At 42.9% G+C, this 17,274-nt stretch overlaps 4 protein-coding genes across 8 annotated transcripts; 3 read left to right on the top strand and 1 right to left on the bottom strand.

The window, feature by feature from the left end:
* The first annotated feature begins 43 nt into the window (after positions 1 to 43).
* cnppd1 (cyclin Pas1/PHO80 domain containing 1) lies at positions 44 to 3,762 on the top strand. The gene is made up of 8 exons (XM_084574398.1): positions 44 to 221; positions 673 to 775; positions 965 to 1,046; positions 1,152 to 1,272; positions 1,397 to 1,525; positions 1,609 to 1,670; positions 1,770 to 1,887; positions 2,019 to 3,762. The coding sequence occupies exons 1-8, from the start codon at positions 159 to 161 to the stop codon at positions 2,682 to 2,684; spliced, it is 1,344 nt and encodes a 447-aa protein (XP_084430524.1). The 5' UTR covers positions 44 to 158; the 3' UTR covers positions 2,685 to 3,762.
* Positions 3,763 to 3,920: 158 nt separating this feature from the next.
* On the top strand, positions 3,921 to 7,163 carry prkag3a (protein kinase, AMP-activated, gamma 3a non-catalytic subunit). Of its 4 annotated transcripts, XM_084574400.1 has the most exons (11): positions 3,921 to 4,315; positions 4,425 to 4,464; positions 4,559 to 4,659; positions 4,751 to 4,832; positions 4,900 to 4,958; positions 5,500 to 5,560; positions 5,648 to 5,702; positions 5,815 to 5,941; positions 6,030 to 6,195; positions 6,279 to 6,316; positions 6,405 to 7,163. In XM_084574400.1, the coding sequence occupies exons 1-11, from the start codon at positions 4,298 to 4,300 to the stop codon at positions 6,744 to 6,746; spliced, it is 1,089 nt and encodes a 362-aa protein (XP_084430526.1). In that variant the 5' UTR covers positions 3,921 to 4,297; the 3' UTR covers positions 6,747 to 7,163. The 4 variants fall into 4 exon arrangements, 3 of the variants coding, with proteins under 3 accessions (XP_084430526.1, XP_084430527.1, XP_084430525.1); XR_014699817.1 differs by having other exon boundaries at positions 3,921 to 4,659; positions 6,405 to 6,816; positions 7,015 to 7,123; XM_084574401.1 differs by having other exon boundaries at positions 3,921 to 4,659; positions 6,405 to 6,551; positions 6,630 to 7,163.
* Positions 7,164 to 7,750: 587 nt separating this feature from the next.
* retreg2 (reticulophagy regulator family member 2) lies at positions 7,751 to 14,719 on the top strand. 2 transcript variants are annotated; one of them, XM_084574117.1, is made up of 9 exons: positions 7,751 to 8,043; positions 8,497 to 8,600; positions 8,888 to 8,906; positions 9,229 to 9,358; positions 9,664 to 9,748; positions 10,080 to 10,217; positions 10,549 to 10,637; positions 11,011 to 11,146; positions 11,713 to 14,719. In XM_084574117.1, the coding sequence occupies exons 1-9, from the start codon at positions 7,790 to 7,792 to the stop codon at positions 12,504 to 12,506; spliced, it is 1,749 nt and encodes a 582-aa protein (XP_084430243.1). In that variant the 5' UTR covers positions 7,751 to 7,789; the 3' UTR covers positions 12,507 to 14,719. The 2 variants fall into 2 exon arrangements, with proteins under 2 accessions (XP_084430243.1, XP_084430242.1); XM_084574116.1 differs by having other exon boundaries at positions 8,876 to 8,906; positions 11,713 to 14,718.
* mdh1b (malate dehydrogenase 1B, NAD (soluble)) lies at positions 14,681 to 17,219 on the bottom strand. Its single transcript, XM_084574118.1, is given in 11 exon segments — positions 14,681 to 14,816; positions 14,935 to 15,074; positions 15,182 to 15,357; positions 15,681 to 15,822; positions 15,915 to 16,248; positions 16,314 to 16,483; positions 16,486 to 16,532; positions 16,534 to 16,694; positions 16,765 to 16,899; positions 16,978 to 17,090; positions 17,183 to 17,219. Coding segments are annotated over 11 exon segments (1,482 nt in total). The 5' UTR covers positions 17,205 to 17,219; the 3' UTR covers positions 14,681 to 14,774.
* Between the last annotated feature and the right edge of the window lie 55 nt (positions 17,220 to 17,274).

The following is a 17,274-nucleotide window of genomic DNA, read 5'->3' as shown; positions in this document are numbered from 1 at the left end:
TGGAAAGGGAGGCAAACAGCTGGAGTCTTCAGTCGTCACTGGCTGTCCCCGGCGGTCAGGGCGTGTAGCAAGCTTTAGCAAATAACTGGGGGCCAGGCCAGGCATACGCCTTTTTAATCCTATTATTCAACCAGACTAATGATTAAACTATAGTAGACATGGATTTCGACGCTTTATTTAACGAAAAAACGTTTCAGTTTTCGGACTTCCAGGAATTCACGGTATGTGGTTGACATTAGCTAAGGCTAGGGACGTTAGCTTTAGCGGGCGTTTATGTCAGTTACGTTAACTTTGTTGACACTCGTCCCGAGATATTGAACGAGGATTAAATGTGACTACCTCACTTTGCCATGTGATACTTTATGTAACTTTACATTTATTTTCTCCAAACGTATCTAAACGCTGAAAGTGTTAAACTGGGCTCGCTCATGTGGCTAGCTTAATGCTAGTTGTTTATTAGCTAGTGTCAGTCTGTCACGGGCCTATGAAACAGTATGGCTGACACTTGTTGTAAACGCTATCCACCCAGTATTGTTGCGTTATTGTTCATTTTTTCTTGCGTTAAGTACCACTTTCTGTGTAACTATAACTATGTAACTAATCTTAACAAAGCCAACAAATACGACCGTTACAGCTAACGTAGCTAATGCTAATGTTATTGTTTTTTTACAGTTTCTTCCTGGACACCAGAAGTTGACCGAACGAGTGAGAAAGCGACTGTATTATGGCCTGGACAAAGATGTTTCATTAGATACCCTCTCTTGCCCTGTTACAGGTGAGCAAGTGTTATTTTTATTGTTTTTATTTTACATAAATGACGTTCCCGTTGTTTAAAACGTGTTGGGGACAGGTTGAGTAGTGCCATTATGTCATGTGCATGCTACGTGTTAAAGATTAACTCATAATTGGAGTGAAGTAATCGCATGGGAGTCCACGTTTGACTTTATGTCTCCTGGGATTGCAGATATTGCTGTCGAAATCTTCCAGAAGTCCGCCCCAAGCCCAATACGCAAACTCCAGAAGAAGTATGCTTCTCATGTTGCCAGGTTTGTACTGTGTAATATACACTTCCTGACAGATTATACATTTAGAGGAATTAAAAAAGTGAAACTGTCAGTCATGTGTCTAAATCAAGTTCCTCTCTTCTTCAGGGAGGCTTGTATCTCCCCGTGTGCCATGATGCTGGCTCTCGTTTACATCGAAAGGCTCCGACATAGAAACCCAGAATACCTGCAAAAGATCTCCTCTTCTGACCTCTTCCTGATCTCCATGGTATGTGTTGCTACTAACAGCATCTCTGACGCATCGGTTTATTTAGTGTTTGCTGGTCGATACTGTTTTCGGTGTAACAATAACATGACGGTAGGAAACTTACAGGTTTTTCACTTTGCTTCAGATGGTTGCCAGCAAGTACCTGTATGACGAAGGCGAGGAAGAAGAGGTTTTCAATGATGAGTGGGGAGCAGCTGGGAAGCTGGATGTCCAAACGGTCAATAACCTGGAGATGAAGTTCTTGAACGCCATTGTAAGTGGCACTCCGTGTCTGTGTTTGTATGCGGTGTGTTTATTTTGACTTTCTTGTGCTAATCCTTGATTTATATGTTGTAGGAGTGGAGCCTCTTCACAGAGCCAAATGACTTCTTTGACATACTAAACCAACTGGAAACCAGGTTTGTGATCAACTCCAAATAACGCTCTTTGTTAAAAATATAATCTTCAAAATTACATTAGACTGACTTAAAAGAGTCATTTTTGGTCTGTATTTCCAGCATTGCGGAGCGGCAGGGGATGAAACGCGGCTGGTTTACCTACACTGACCTCTGTGTTCTGCTTGAGCAGTCTTCATGGAGTCAAGCCCTCACAGCCATCTATCAGCACTTTACCAAGGTACGAAGTGGATTTGATTATAACTGAGCTGAGTGTATACTCATAAAGTTTCTTATCTGGTGTATTTTTTGCTTTCAAAATCAAAGGCTTTTTACCTATGTGGATGTGATCATAAAGTGTTTTCTTTTCAGGTATCCTGTATGCTTGGCCTGGTCTATCTCACCAGTGTGGCCTGCCTTATTGCCACAACTTCTGTGATGCACCAACTCAGTCTCTCCAGAAGCAGCCAGTCTCTGCTTCCACCTCCAGATGAGATCAGCTTGCCCCACCTTCCGACTTCCGACCTGAATCCAGAAGCTCCTGCTCCTGCTCCTGTTCCTGTTCCTGCTCCAGCCCCCGGCCTCCCTTGCTGTGCTCTGGCCAACAAGAGTCTGAACCACCAGACCAGTGCGTTTGGATTCGGCCAACACATCAAACAAAATCCGCCATCGCCCTCTGCACCGACATCAGTATTGTGTCTCTGGGGTTCCCTTCTTGCCTCAGTGGGTCATATACATCCTGAAATGAAGTCCGAAGACTCCCAATCCTGGTCTGTTGCCTCCTTTATCTCTGCTACCTGTCTCGCAGCCCTCCCACCTCTTCCATGCGGGCTTCGAAACACCTCATCAATCCACGTTCACGGTCTTCTTGATAACCACCAGTATCCTGCATCGTGGCCGTCTTCTAGCCCTCCCGGAGCTGCCAAACCAAACCTGAACTCTCACCTTGGGGTGTTTCCTCCTCTACAAATGCGATCGTGCAATCCAGAGTCTATTCTACCTGTCGACAAAGTCCAAGCCCTGCTCATGCCTGGGTAGAGACCTCAACGCTTGTCAACCTGTAGTACTGGGCTCTGGAAATTAAACCAGCATTGTTCTCATGACTCACCAACGGCTCCAAGTAACGTTTTGTTTACTTTTCTAGATCCAGAATACAGGCGCCAAGACAGGAGTAATTAGGCACTTTTTTAGAGAGATTGAGGATGAAGCACAGTGTGAAAAATCTCCGCCGAATAAATTTGACACAAGTTCAGTTCATGCTCTGAAACATATTTTTACTGCAGCTTTGATCGCATTTAATGTTTTGATTTGCAGCAACCAGCACGAATTTATCATTGAAAGTTCAGGCCTGTCAGATGGTGATGAATGTGTGTGGATGTTACGCAGCATATCTAAAAGCTGAGAGTTCACAGTAAGTGTTTTTAATGATTTGGTTTGTTGAGGAAGAAGAAGGGACTCGACCAGTCTAATCAGTTATGGCTTCTCCTTATTTGCTAAGTGTTACCACATATTTATCTATATGCACATGAAGGTTTACATCAGATATTGGTCACACACACGCTACAAGCACTGATTTTGTACATCAGATAGGTTTTGTTATTTTTATATTAAACAAATTGCCTCCTGTGCTTGAGGAACTTACCCACCAACAAAAGCACCTCTTATTCTGGTTGTTTATGCGTCGTTTTCTCTCTGTGGTCAGAATATTGGCCAGATTTTGTAGCAACGGGGTGTGACATGCTCTCGAAGGCACTTTTCTGTAAAAGGGTAATAGCCAAATTTCAGTTTTCCCACACTTAAGGTTTGTTTAAAGGATGGGATGTCAGTTTCTTGTTGGATTTGGGTTCTGCACGTATGTTTGGGGATTATCTCATCTGGCTGTAGTTACATTGGAACAAGACGGTCACTGCTTTGTCATATCTTTTAAACAAAAGGAAAATGTTAAAGACTTATTTTTATGCACACAGTTCCATACGGACATTTACTTTGTAATTGATCTTTTGACAAATTACATTTGAATTTGATACGCTCTGGAGCACAAAGTCCTTTAATTTTGTACATGGTGTAAAATGCGAATATTGTCAAAAAAAAAAAAATAAATGTGTAGAAAAGCTCAGCAGTAATAAAGAATGCATTTCTTTAAGAGATTTGTTAGTTATTTGTGTCAACGTACTGCAGGATGAAGCCGTCTGTGACTTTGCATTTATCATTTTTCTGACATAACGGGTGAAGCTGTGCCTTGTAGTCCTATGTCCCCAGTTTGCAAGTTATTTTTAACCACAAATTCTTTACTAAATTTACGTCCTACTTCTTGAATTCTGCACTCAACAATCAGACTTGTGTTATAGCTGAAAGTACTACAACAACAACAAAAAAAAGACTGCAAAAGTGTCTCAGAAGCTAATGTGTACGTTTAAACTGCAGTAACTGATTTTACAGAGAGGGAAGCAGATGTCTGGTTTCGGTTGAAAATGGAGTGTCCCTCCCCATGAGCCTTTGCCAGTTTACCCCTCCCCTGCGCCCCTGTCCTGACACATACCACTCCAGAGCTCCTAATATAGACCCGACTGCTTTGTAGGAAAGGGTAACAAACGAGTCACAGACAGTTTTGCTTTCTCTGAAAACAACTTTTTCATGGACACAGCCGAAGCATGGAGCCTCCTTCACAGGTGAAATATAACTTTTGGAACTTTTCTGTGCAGTTTATTAAGTAGCCTTGAGGATTGCAAACTATTTTGACTGTGTCTTATGGAGATCGCTTGACTGGCTCTCTTGTAGGTGTCACTTTCAGAAAAGAAGCAGGAAGCACAGAAACAAGGTAGGATTACAGCGGCCGTTGTACGCGTACATGTCCGTACTCTGCTCCCAATTCAGAAAGTGTGCCGTGACCCGGTGTTGTAATTCCTCCCTAGAGGCTGATGCCACAGTTTACATGAACTTCATGAAAAGCCACCGCTGCTATGACGCCATTCCAACCAGCTGTAAACTGGTCATATTTGATACCACGTTGCAAGTGAGGCTGCATCACACAATGAAATACACCTTGAGTCCACGCCTGAATTACTCACTCCATGCTGACTGTGTGAATGTATCTACCTCCAAAGGTGAAAAAGGCCTTTTTTGCACTGGTGGCAAATGGCTTGAGGGCTGCGCCTCTGTGGGACAGCAAGTTACAAAGATTTGTGGGTAAGACGTGAGATAAATAGCGCTGGCTGCTGTGATTTATAGTAATATAAATCCTTTTTTATTGCAGGCATGCTGACTATTACAGATTTCATCAACATCCTTCATTGCTACTACAAGTCCCCTTTGGTGAGCATGAATATAACACAGTTCATAGCCTTATAAAATAACCTTAAAAATAACAGATATCATAGATCACACCGATTATTATGCGGCTTGATGTCTCTTTATTATAAGCCTCACAGTATGCAATATGTGATCTTTAATATATAACTAGTTACTTAAGATATGGAAGTCAAAAAGTGACAAAATCAAAAATAAACATAAATAAATGTATTTGTCATATCAAAATGAACCAAAAATAATAACAAATCCAGGAAATGTGTAATATAAATGAATAAATATAATTCATTCATTATAAGTTAATGTGCTATTTATTTTCATTTGTTTTAATTATTTATTTTCCCATTTAATTGTCTATTTTATCTATTGATTGCTTCACTAATTAATTGTAGCTACTTAATTGGAGTATATTTAAAATTTTTAATAATTTTTTTTGCGCATTTAATACTACAAATATTTACATATTGAGTCATTTATTTATCTTTTATTCTGGCACTTCCGACCCTCCATACATCGCCCCTTGACACTGTGTTTTTCCCTCTAAAAGGTCCAAATGTACGAACTGGAGAGCCACAAGATTGAAACATGGAGAGGTGATTCACTTAAAAGTAAATAGCCAGCACAGATCAGTGGCATTATCTCTGCGTGCACTCGTCTCGGTCAATTCTCAGCTGACTCTTTTCCCTCCTGTGAAGATATCTACTTACAGTATTCCAATCGCCCCCTCATCAGTATTTCTCCAGAGGCCAGGTGAGTGCAGACAACCCTGCTGGATGTAATCCTTGATTCTATTTCAGTTTAAAGTCTAATCAATCCCGCAGAGCAACAATTCCTCTGTTATCTCTCCTCCTCCTCCTCCTAGCCTCTTCGATGCCATATATTCCTTGCTCAGATATAAAATCCACCGGCTGCCCGTCATCGATCCGGAGTCTGGAAATGTCCTTCACATTCTGACCCACAAAAGAATCCTCAAGTTCCTCCATCTATTTGTGAGTTTTTTTTGCTTTTTAGCTGCTACAACCTTTAGTCCTGTGGCTCACGTGTTCTTCTTCAGCTGTGGTGTTTGGATGTTTTCAGGGGAAAAAGGTTCCTAAGCCGGCTTTCATGCAGAAACAGATCCAGGAATTGGGGATAGGAACATTCAGGAACATCGCCATTGTACAGCAGACAGCATCACTTTATGATGCCCTCTCCATATTTGTAGAGAGGCGGGTGTCTGCACTGCCAGTGGTCGATGGAAAAGGTATATAATTAGTTTAAAGCTCACATGCACGTGTTTATTAGCATTATGATGGCTTTACATTGTCTAAAAATGTGTTTTCTTAGGCAAAGTGGTGGCACTCTACTCAAGGTTTGATGTCATTGTAAGTACAGGAAAGAAATGTTTTTGTAATGTCATCTGTTTGCGGACACTTTCTCACAATGTAGACATTTGTGTTTGCTTCACGGCAGAACCTGGCTGCCCAGAAGACATACAACAATCTGGACATAACAATGCAGGAGGCCGTTCGCAGGCGCTCGTGTTACATCGAGGGAGTGATCAAGTGCTACCCTGATGAAACCTTGGAAGCTATTATAGACCGTATAGTGAAAGCTGAGGTAGTCTTTTTTTTTTTTCCTGGCTTTGTCGAAATATATCAAATCACACTCTCACAGGATAATGGAACCTTATTCCAGGTCCATCGGCTGGTCCTGGTGGACAGGGCTGACGTGGTGAAGGGCATCATCTCTCTGTCTGACCTGCTGCAGGCCATGGTCTTGACGCCTGCTGGCATCGACGCCCTTTTGTCCTAGCGGCAGGAGACAGAGGGTCATCTCTCCTCCTTTGGGTGTAGGCTTGAGTCCTGGACGTATACCTAGTCAGGTAGGCTGTGGATCCTCTTCCCCTCTCCAGCCACCTCCGATGTTCACGTTAGTTTCACAGTTTTGAGAACAAATCTTGCAGCCAAAAGCATGCATGTGCGCTCACTCACACAAATCTATCTGCTTGCCTACTTTTTGAAGGAATCAGCATGATTGTTGCTTTGCAGAATTACGGTAGATTTAAATTTGTGTCTTTCAGAGACTGACTGAAACGAGAAGAGGAAATAGCCCTGGCTGTGCTGCTGCTGTTTACATAAGTAAACATTAATGGACAATGAGCTGACCTCAGACCCATAGCACAATGTCCACATTGGTTGCATTTGATCAAATTGATCAATGTTATATATGTTGAAATATTTCTGTATTAAATTTGTATCAAAACTCGCTGATGTGTTGTCACTTTACTGCGGAAAATGGTAGGTTTTGCAGGTTCGCCTTCGTGCAATCTTAAAAAATAAAAAAATAAAAAAATACGCAGCAGTATTTGTAACCACACGGTGGTACACTGAGGCTTCCTTTAACCCTCTCCTCTCAGTAAACAAGGAAACACGTGACTTACATTTTTCTCGTCTGTGACGGGCCTCCTGATCCGTCCGCCCATCTGGGCGCACACATCATCGGTGCGTCAAGCTCCAAGAAATGATAAAGACCGGCGGCGGAAATAGATATTACCTTCAAAGTAAAACAAACATCCGTATATGCTTTGCTTGTAATACATCTCATGATAAAATAATTTCTAATCGTTGCATATAGTATGAATTTACCTGTAAACGCTTGTATAAACTTACCAGGCAATCGTGTTTTTGTTGGTTTGTTTTGTCACAGCTTTTTTTTTCGTTTTTGCTCGTCGCATTACGTTAATCAATTTTATCTTGAAAGTCCTAACCGGAAGTGTTTCTTATCAAAGTCTGCGACACTTGACGCTGATCCATATACCCCGTGATCTCCAAAACAACATAACAAAGTGGGGAAACATGGCGAGCGGAGAGGAGGCCAGTAGACGCCCCTCGGTTACCTCCTCTTCGGTCGGCCTGGAGTCTCTATTCCCTGCCGGGACTTCAGAGCAGGTCTGCGGGGACGGGAACCCGGAGCTCGTCCGCCTGCGGGAGCGTCTTCAGGCTTGGCTATCGCAGTATGAACCCCTGCTGCTGTGGGTGCAGAGGCTGCTGGTCTGGGAGAGGCCGCTGTACAGCATCTTTGTCGCCCTGACACTCAACACATTGTTCTGGTAAGCGTCGAGTGTTTTATCACGCTTGTCCCCGCACAAAAAAAGGCTGCTTTGAAGTGCACCGTTAGCTAGCTGGCTAATGTCAGCGAGGATACTGCGAGCGAACGTCAGGATAAGTTAGCTAATCCCACGTCTTTAGCCTCATGCTAACGTAGCTAGCTAACCAGTTGAAACTTCATTTTTTCGCTCGGCAAATGTGGCGTCGCGTCTGTTAGGAATAAATTGTCGCCTTAAATGGGCAACAAAAGTTATTTTAAGTTGCAACACCTCCTATAAGCGTATTCATATCGAATACTTGAGTTGCTGAGTAGCCCAGGCCTTGTTAACCAGCTGTCAGTGACAGATTTTTCTTGCCTCAACCAGAGCAGCTAATATTAAGGCTACGTGTTAAGACTGATAGAGGAATTAGCTCAGATACATTACATGTGTTTGTATGCTTCTGTGTCCCCGCAGGCTCCTGTCCTCCACCTCCCTGCGGCCTCTGTTCTTGTTGAGTGTGTCCCTGCTGGGACTTATGCTCCTGGAGAGATGGAAGCCCAAGTTGCCCATCATTACTGGTGAGACTGAAAGTACCTGGAGTCTGCTTCAAATTAGCATGGTGTCATGACTAGCATGTTTATGTATCAGGCAATGCTAACATTACATGGTTGCTCGTTTTTAATAAGTAAACATGCTGCATGTATTGATCATATCAGATGTGACCAGATTCCTTTTTTTTTTAATGCACACTTTTTCTTCATGGTAATCTTGAAAAACTTTACTTTTTATGCTTAGAAACGCTTATGTTTTGTTCGCAATCTGTGGCTAACTGTGTGTTTTTCTCTCCTGCAAGTCCAACACGTAGAGGCTCAACCTGTACAAAGGTGTGTAGTCTGTTTTTGTGTGTCTAACTTCCTGCAAACATTTAGTGTGAGCATTTATTACGGTCTGTGTTATGGTTCGCCTCACACGTCACACTATGGTTATCACTAATTTCAGACTCGCTGTCCAGTTTACTCGGTTGCATACGTGTCACCGTGCAGATCTGTTCTCCTTCCATTATCATTACGTAGACGTGGAATCCCGCACTACCTCTCTTGCAAACATTTAACTGCAGACTGAAGTATTTTAAGTATAGATTTCGGCTCTTTACAAGCATTGATTTTGTCTTTATTTTTCTCTTTGTGTGTTCTTGTCTGCGTGCAGTGAAACAATGAGTGCAGAGCAGCGTCTGCTCAGTGTTCCTGAGCTCAGCCACCACCTGGCCGAGAGCTACCTGACCTACTGCCTGTACCTGCAGGAGATGCTGCAGTACAAACGGCAGAACCATGGCAAGGTAACTTTAGAAACACGTGTGGTCATAATATAAACGGCATGATTTAAAATCTGTGTCTGATATTTCAAATACTAAATGTTGTTGTTGTGCTAACTGTGTCACCGACTGACCGTACACATTAATAATTAATTTGTGGGAATCATAAAAGGCATCTTGCTAAATCAGCAGCTCCTGCAGCTGTGAGGACACTTTTAGACGCTCTCCTCTTATCACACTAATACACCTGCAGGGATGTCCTCGCCTCTTTTTTCACTTTCTCTTCTTTCACCTGTAACATAACCTCTCTGACTTATTCTGTTTCACAGTTCTGTGTGATGATGTGCAGTGGCTGTTTTGTACTTGCCGTGGTTGGACATTACGTACCAGGAATCATGATCTCCTATATTATTGGTGAGTCACCGCGTGCTTAATTAGCATAGAGAGACACACACTTGAATTGGCTGGTTGTCATGGCAGACAGAGGGTGTGTGGTAATGGGTGAGAATAGCAGTAGAGCACGACTGAATTTTAAAAACACAATGTTGATATATGAACAATATAAACTATAGATGGCTTTCTGTCTTACTAATGTATTCCACAAACTGCTTGATCTCTTCTTCCCTTATTTTTTTTTAATCCCTGGTCCCCCAATAGGGATCCATCATTTTTCTCTTTGCATCATATTTTTTCATGAATGTTAAGAGTGCCTGCAGTATGTTTAAACGTTTGTGCACTTTCTCAGTGCTGAGCGTGCTGTTGTGGCCGCTGGTGGTGTACCACGAACTGATCCAAAGGATGTACACCGGCTTGGAACCAATCCTGATGAAACTGGACTACAGCATGAAAGGAGACACCGAGCATCGCAAACACGACAAGAGGAGTGAGTGTAACAGTGACGCTGTCAGGATACTGTAAAAAAATAAAAATGACAGATTTGTACAGGCATGCAAGGAGGCATTATTACACAAGGTGCTGAGGTTTGAATCCATATCACCTCTCCTTGGACTCAGGAATAACAACACCTCTTGCATAACTGTGTAAATTGAACATGATTGATAGGTTCCACTTGTACTTGGACCCTATATTTCCCATAGACACCCTTGCCATTCTGTCTTTGTATCAGCTGTTTCAGTTCTTTGTTGTGACATTGCATAACATGTGTGTCCTTCCCCGGCGTGGCATGCTAACACTGTGTATGTGTGTTTGAACAGAGGTGAAGAAGGAGGTGGAGGAAGGGGACGAACCCAGAGCTGAAACAGAAAGCGAGAGCGAGGAAGAGCTGTCCTGTTTTGCCCCAACGGTACGAACACACAGTAGAGTAAAACTGTAGCTTTAAAACGATGACATTGCTAGAGGAAGCCAGATTTGTGGTGTGCTGAGATGAGCCCTGACCTTTATGCATGTGGGAATTTGTGAATGGGAAAGGATCTTTGTGGTGTGGCAAGACTTCAAGGATGAGCTTTCAAGTACTTCCACATTCCGCATTACGTAAGAAGATGTACAATGGCTGTCATTGATGTACACCAAGAACTATGCCACGTCTGTGGAATGAATTGAAACCTGCAGAGCACAGTGCAAACTTAAGAATATAAACAGAATCTACGGTCAGTTGTCTCCATCCTTTATTTCATGGATTTCCATTTCAATTGTAAGGGCTGTGTCTTTTTTCTTAGGTGGATGTAAAAACTACGGCTCTGGCGATGGCCATCACAGACTCGGAGTTGTCGGATGAAGAGGCGTCCATCTTGGAGAGTGGAGGCTTCTCGGTGTCCAGAGCCACCACTCCTCAGCTCACGGACGTCTCTGAAGGTAAGTCACGCTCATGTCAGAGAGTCATGCTTCAGGACAACAATAAGGGCCGCAGTATGCAGCCAAAGACTGAAATGCTAATAAAATGCCTGTAACTTGCTAAAAACATTAGATTTCACTCAAACTAAGGATTATTTTAGCACCATATCTCTACCAGCTGATGTTGACTGTGTGTTAGCATGCTGCTCTCCTTAGTAAAAGTATGTGCAAACATAGTAATAATGTTTCTGCATAGTTTCCCGGATTAGTCACATTCCACTATAAAACAAGTTGAATATTAACTATATAGAAGCTGGTTACATATTTGATATACCAGAATGAAACACCTAGCAGGAAATGGTATTCAGTTCATTTAAAAGAAACTAAATGGTAGGTGTATTTTGTTATGTTTTCCTGTTGTCATGCATTTCTTACAGCTTTTGTCTTTTCAGGCTTGACTGCAAATAAAAAGGGCCTCACCTTCTGCTATATTCACATGTATTTGTTTAGTTTGAGTCTTGTTTTTACTATATTATTATAAAATATGCTTATGTCATGCATTTTTGTCTGTCTCATTTCTACTACAGACTTGGATCAGCAGAGTTTACACAGTGACCCAGAGGAGGCCTACCTGCGGGATCTCCCGGAGTTCCCCTCGGTTGAGGAGTTCCCGTCCATCGAGCACAATCTCCTTCACTTTCCTCTGAGAGCCCACAACCAGGGAGACGGAGCCCATGCGGGTGGTCAGTCAGAGGGGGAGCTGTTGAGCCCTGCCAGCCTTCTTATCCAACACCTAGCGTCCCCTCTCCACTTCGTGAACACTCATTTCAATGGACATGGACGACCACCTGGGGCCGAGGGGGGGGTGCCGCCTGTTCCAGGCGTCCAGGAGGAAGCCGAGAGGCAGGAGGGGGACGGGAAGGAAGCTGCGGTCACCCAGGGTGCACAGCGTTCCCTGGAGGCATTGAGTGAGGAGATAGTGAGCACGGCCATCTCCACCGTTGTGCAGAACACTCTCTCGGCCCTGCTGCGGTCCAGTGAAGCAAGCGAGGACCCCTCCCTGGCTGAGTTCCTTCCTACTGAAACCCCACCGGGTGCTCTAGAGACCCCCACCCAACCCACCGACACCACTGCTAACACTACTACAATAGGGGCGCTGGGTTCTGACGAAGATGAGGCGATTACGACAGAAAGCGGCGGCGGCGGCGGCGAGGAGTTCCCTGACGACACACTAGTTCCAACCGAGGAAGAGGACTTTGAGCTTTTGGACCAAAGTGAACTGGAGCATTTCGATGAGGGTCTGGACCTCAGCTCTGACAGACAGGCGGTGGGAGGAAGTCCAGCCACCCCTCCATCTCCTCATCATCAACCACAGTCATAGCTGCCCCGTAGCCTCCCCTGGTCCCCAACTTCAACTGTTTTTATTTTTTATGTTAGAACTACATTATATACATACATACCGTTATATAAATATATATATATATACATTATTTATACAAGAGTTTGGCGTTTTAATACTGTTGGTTGGTGATAGTGCAGCAGATGGTTGAGACACGTTGCGTTTGGCCTTAAAGGGCTCACGTTACACGGCTCTGTTCAGTCTTGGTGCCTGAGTTTGGTGAGAGCAGGTTCAAAGCAAGCTAACAGTTACGGCAACATCGCTAATGTTTGGGTGTTAATTCTCCTCAATACAAACCTGTTTAAGTACAATAACGATGCCTTGACTTTGGCTAACAGCCTGAACCCTTCACTCAGATGTTTATCTAGATGGTGTTATGAAGAGTTGAAATGTTGGATTATATATCTATTAATATATTCTATAAATTATTTAATTTAATGGTCAGTTGATTATTAAGCTGAGGGGCAGTTTGAAAGTACGTTTTATCCCTGTAAGTCACCCGTAATGATTGTAAGTGTTTTATTGATGACACTGTTCAGTTTGAAATTTTAGTTGCATATTCCCAGAGTTAGACGAGTAAACTGACACCGATCCCCGTCTTTGGTCTCGGAGAAAAAAGTAAAAAGAAAAAAGCATTCGGTCATTGGTGGGTTTTCACTTGTTGCCTGAAAATGGAATCTTTGACATTACTGGATGTTGACAGCTAGCAGATCTTTACCCGTAAGTGACTTTCGTTTGGCAAGAAAAACTCATTTCCGTTCTGTGATGGACGCCTCAGTTTTTTTTTTTGTTTTTTTTTGTTTTGTTTTGACACTTGTGAGTAGAATTTAATTTCATACATCCATATGTGATTTGATCTATACCAGTTTTGATGGATAGGCCCGTTTATGTTTTGTTTGGGATGCACTGATTGCATAATTCTTGCCCTTACTTACGTTTAAAATACCAATCTGGCCAATATCAATTGTTATTTATTTGATTTTTATGTTGATTTGTCATTATTTATTCCCCTTTATCTGCCAGGGTGAGAATTATAAAAAAAAAACACACAATCTATATATATTATGGGTAAAGGGTGTTTGCATTTTAACCAAAAAAAAATGCCAGCTGGCATGAAATACACCGGCTCAAATCTCTGACACGAACATCCACAACTGCCATCAGCGAATGTCATTGTGTTTCCCAATAGGTCAATGGCACCCGACAATGCAAATATTGTCCCACGCGGATAGATCGGTGCGTCCCCACTATCTGTACATGTACAGTCATCACTGGGATATGTATATTTACCAAAAGACCTCCTCTGTGCCACGACAAGTTCATGCATGCCACGCATCACGCATGTATTTTACCACGACCGACGTCTGAAGTCAGTTTTCACTTCGTTCTTCTGTTTTTCGAAGGGGCGTAAGATTTCCACGGGGATTCAAATCCAGCACCGTGCTCGACTGTATGGAAAAAGTTTTGCTTTTGTAAACCACTCGGCATTCAAATCTCAGGGGTGGGTTGTACAAAGTGAATATAACATCGCAGAATTACAGGTCCATTTCCCCGACTTGTCGTAGTGCACTGTATTTGTACTAACCTTTCTTTCTTTTCTTTTTTTTTTTTTCAGTCAATGCCTCCTTGTGTATAGTGTAGAAATGCAAAAAAGAAGTGTATATTCTGCATGTAAAAACGGCACTCTGTTCAAGTTCTCCTTGTCTGCTGACAAAGTACTGCACAATTTGTGAGTGGAAAAGAAAAATCTGTTTCAGGTTAAAAGAGACCATCATGTTCAGTTTGTGTAATATTTTATTACCAAGGTGGGTAGTAAAAGCTTTGATGTGTCCTTACTTTTAAAAGACAACCCAACTGTAAACGGTGGCAAGTGAGAACATCAGATCTAGAGAACGACATTAACAGACTAGTTTGTGTATGGTATTTGTGTTTTACGCTTAAAATTCTGCTTCTTGAACTATAAAAAAAAAAGGCACTTATCCAATTGTACAATTTAAAAAAAAAAGAAAAAAAAAAGGAATATATTTTCTAATTTCTCCTTTTTCCATAAAGTACTCAGTTTGATCTTTTACGTCTTAAAACTATAACTGCTACGGATGATTTTCACAAAGCGGACGAGATTTGCTGTCATTAAAACTGGTGAAATAAAACTGCAACTTCACTTGTGAAAGTAAAAGAATAAAAGAACAAACTGAAACAGATGTGATTAAGATGTGATCTGTCTGACCAACTTGTCCGGAAAGTCTGAAATCATTCATTCGAGTCAACCGTCTCTGATCCAAGATTCTTTTCCTGGGAAAGAAACAAAATACTGTCAGCGCTTTCGCTTTAAATGCTATTTGTAAGCGGTATTGTTGCTATGAAAATGTGCACCACGCAACATCCCCTGTTACTCTGAAACCTGACACACCTGCTGCAGTTCATTTACAGAAAGCTGAAATCTCTCCTTTAGCTCGTCCGGGACAGTTACGTCAGAGAGCACGTACCATTTACCGTCTATGAAGGTAACTGGAACTGAGAGGACGATGTCGTCTGGGACACTGAAGTGGCCTAAAATAGAGAATCCTATTTCAACACAAAGTAAATCACTCAAAAGCAGAGCTAAAACCTTGACATCCTCCTTTAGAAATGTTGCAATGTTGTGTCTTTGTCTTAACCTGGGCAGAGTACACCAACAGACCGGATCTCGCCTGGATCACAAGTGCCATTCCAGGCCTTCAGGACAATGAGGATCCCATTTGCGGCTGACGTGGCAGCTGCTCGGCCGGTCTTTGAAGTCACATCTACACGCTGACGGCGTACCAAGTGTTGCAAGTCCTTTTCCAACCATTTCCTGGAAAGGAGAATGAGACTGTTGCCTTTTTTGGAATATCCTAGCACGGGGTGTTTTTGATCAGGGCAGGCAGATTGCCCGGGTCAGGTTGTGCAACCAACATTTACACAGTGAAGTCACAGCAAGGTTAGGGACTGGATGTCAGATTTGTAATTTGATGGCAGGGCAGCCTGAGACCTTATCATGTTTGTTTAGACTGCCACAGAGTCACATGGGTGGAGTTAACCAATAAAAAGAAGAAATAACCACAGACATGTTTGTACCAAGAGCAGTGTGGCATTTAAAAACGCTTTGAAATATTATGGGGGACTATTGTAACAGACCTGTCATGAAAAACCTTTAGGACTGGCTGGGAAAAGAAACCAGGTCCTTTGATTGCCCCATCATAGTTGAAAACTTTCGCCCTCTGCAGGTCAATGTAGAAAATGCCACTGATGTTCCCCCACACAATGACATCTGTAATATCTTAGAGGACAGAAAAACATTGATTTAATCTTGCATTTAAAGTGCAGGCGTGCAATTAAAACACAAGTGGAAAAAAAATGCACAGGACGTACCTGATGCTCTAACTTTCATCTTCTTTGCAATTACAGCCCTGGCTTCATTCTCCAGCTGAGTTGCCGTGGCGATGAATTGGCGGTTGTCAATCGAGCCTGCATTGTTCACGAGAAGTGAGCATCTCAGGTTGACGAAAGCGTCACCAGACACTATGACCTTCACCTCCTTTCTGGCTCTTGTGTCGATCAGTTGCCCATACGCTCTGTACCGGTCTGATATTTCCTTTACTTTCTTCTTCTTCTCCTCCTCATTGTATTTAACAGTGTCATCGTCCAGCAGGAGGATGACGTCCGCCCCTCTGAAGGCTTGCTCCACATCTGTGTGAATCGTCACCTGTGGATACATTTTGTTAGTCCTCTTTCTGATGACGCAATCAAAACGTTACCAAAGAGCTCTACCTGATGGAGCATACTGAGTGCCAGGTCCTCAGTCTCCATTCTCAACCCTTGCAATTCCTCCTCGCTCCCCTCCACGTCCAGTAGGTGGAGGCCGACTGTAGAAACGTCGGGGAGCACGTCAGGCGAGAGCAGACTGGGGATCAGGATGTGGGATGTCGGGCTGAGAGCACTGGGAAGACAAATCTGTCAGCTGACACGCTTTCACGTGTGGGACATTCAGTTTTCCAGGCAAACCCACCCGGTGATCCATATGTGAAGAGGTCGAATAAGGCTGATGCGGTGCCGCTCTTCCTCCATAAGTCTCATCTTGACCTCCATATTCTCCGCTGCAACACTCAGCATCACCTCTGTGGACATGTCTGATGTGATGCCGTAGTAGTCCTGCAAGATGGATAAAGACATGTCCAGCTTTGAAACTCATTTTAATGGAGACAACCCTATCTATGCATACCTGGCAGTGCTCTAGAAAGTCACTGAAGCCGCCTAAGAGCATCCCTTTGCCCCCTTGATCCACTAGTTCCCTCCAAACCAAAGGAGAGTGCTCGTGTTTCCAGCCATTTCTTCTGCAGGTGGCCTCCAGCCATTCCTAACAGAGGTCCAAAAGAAATCATGTTGAGATGACTATATGTGTTACATGAATATCCTATACTTTTAAGACAAGTACCTTCCATTCCTCTGGGTGGATGGAGATCTTATGGGCACTGAAGTCCGGCAAAGCTTGCTGCAGAGTGTCTGCTAAAAGTTCCGCTTTGGCATAATGAGGGCAATCTGTTTTTCCTGAAAGGGTTTCAAATAATATAAATGAGAAAGTATCTGGGGTAAAAAAAAAAAGGAAATATTAGAAGATAAAAACTAAAATCAAACCTTACCGGCAAGCACAAATTTTGCCATTCTGTGTGGAAAGCGTTCGTTGCTAGGAAACCAGGCTTCCCACTCTAATTTGAGTCCGTGCAGCAAATAC

The sequence above is a fragment of the Chelon labrosus genome (assembly GCF_963514085.1).
Source record: "Chelon labrosus genome assembly, chromosome: 24".
In the NCBI taxonomy this organism is placed as follows: Eukaryota; Metazoa; Chordata; class Actinopteri; order Mugiliformes; family Mugilidae; genus Chelon; species Chelon labrosus.
The sequence above is the reverse complement of the archived record's forward strand: the minus strand, read 5'-3'. Positions and strand labels throughout refer to the sequence as shown.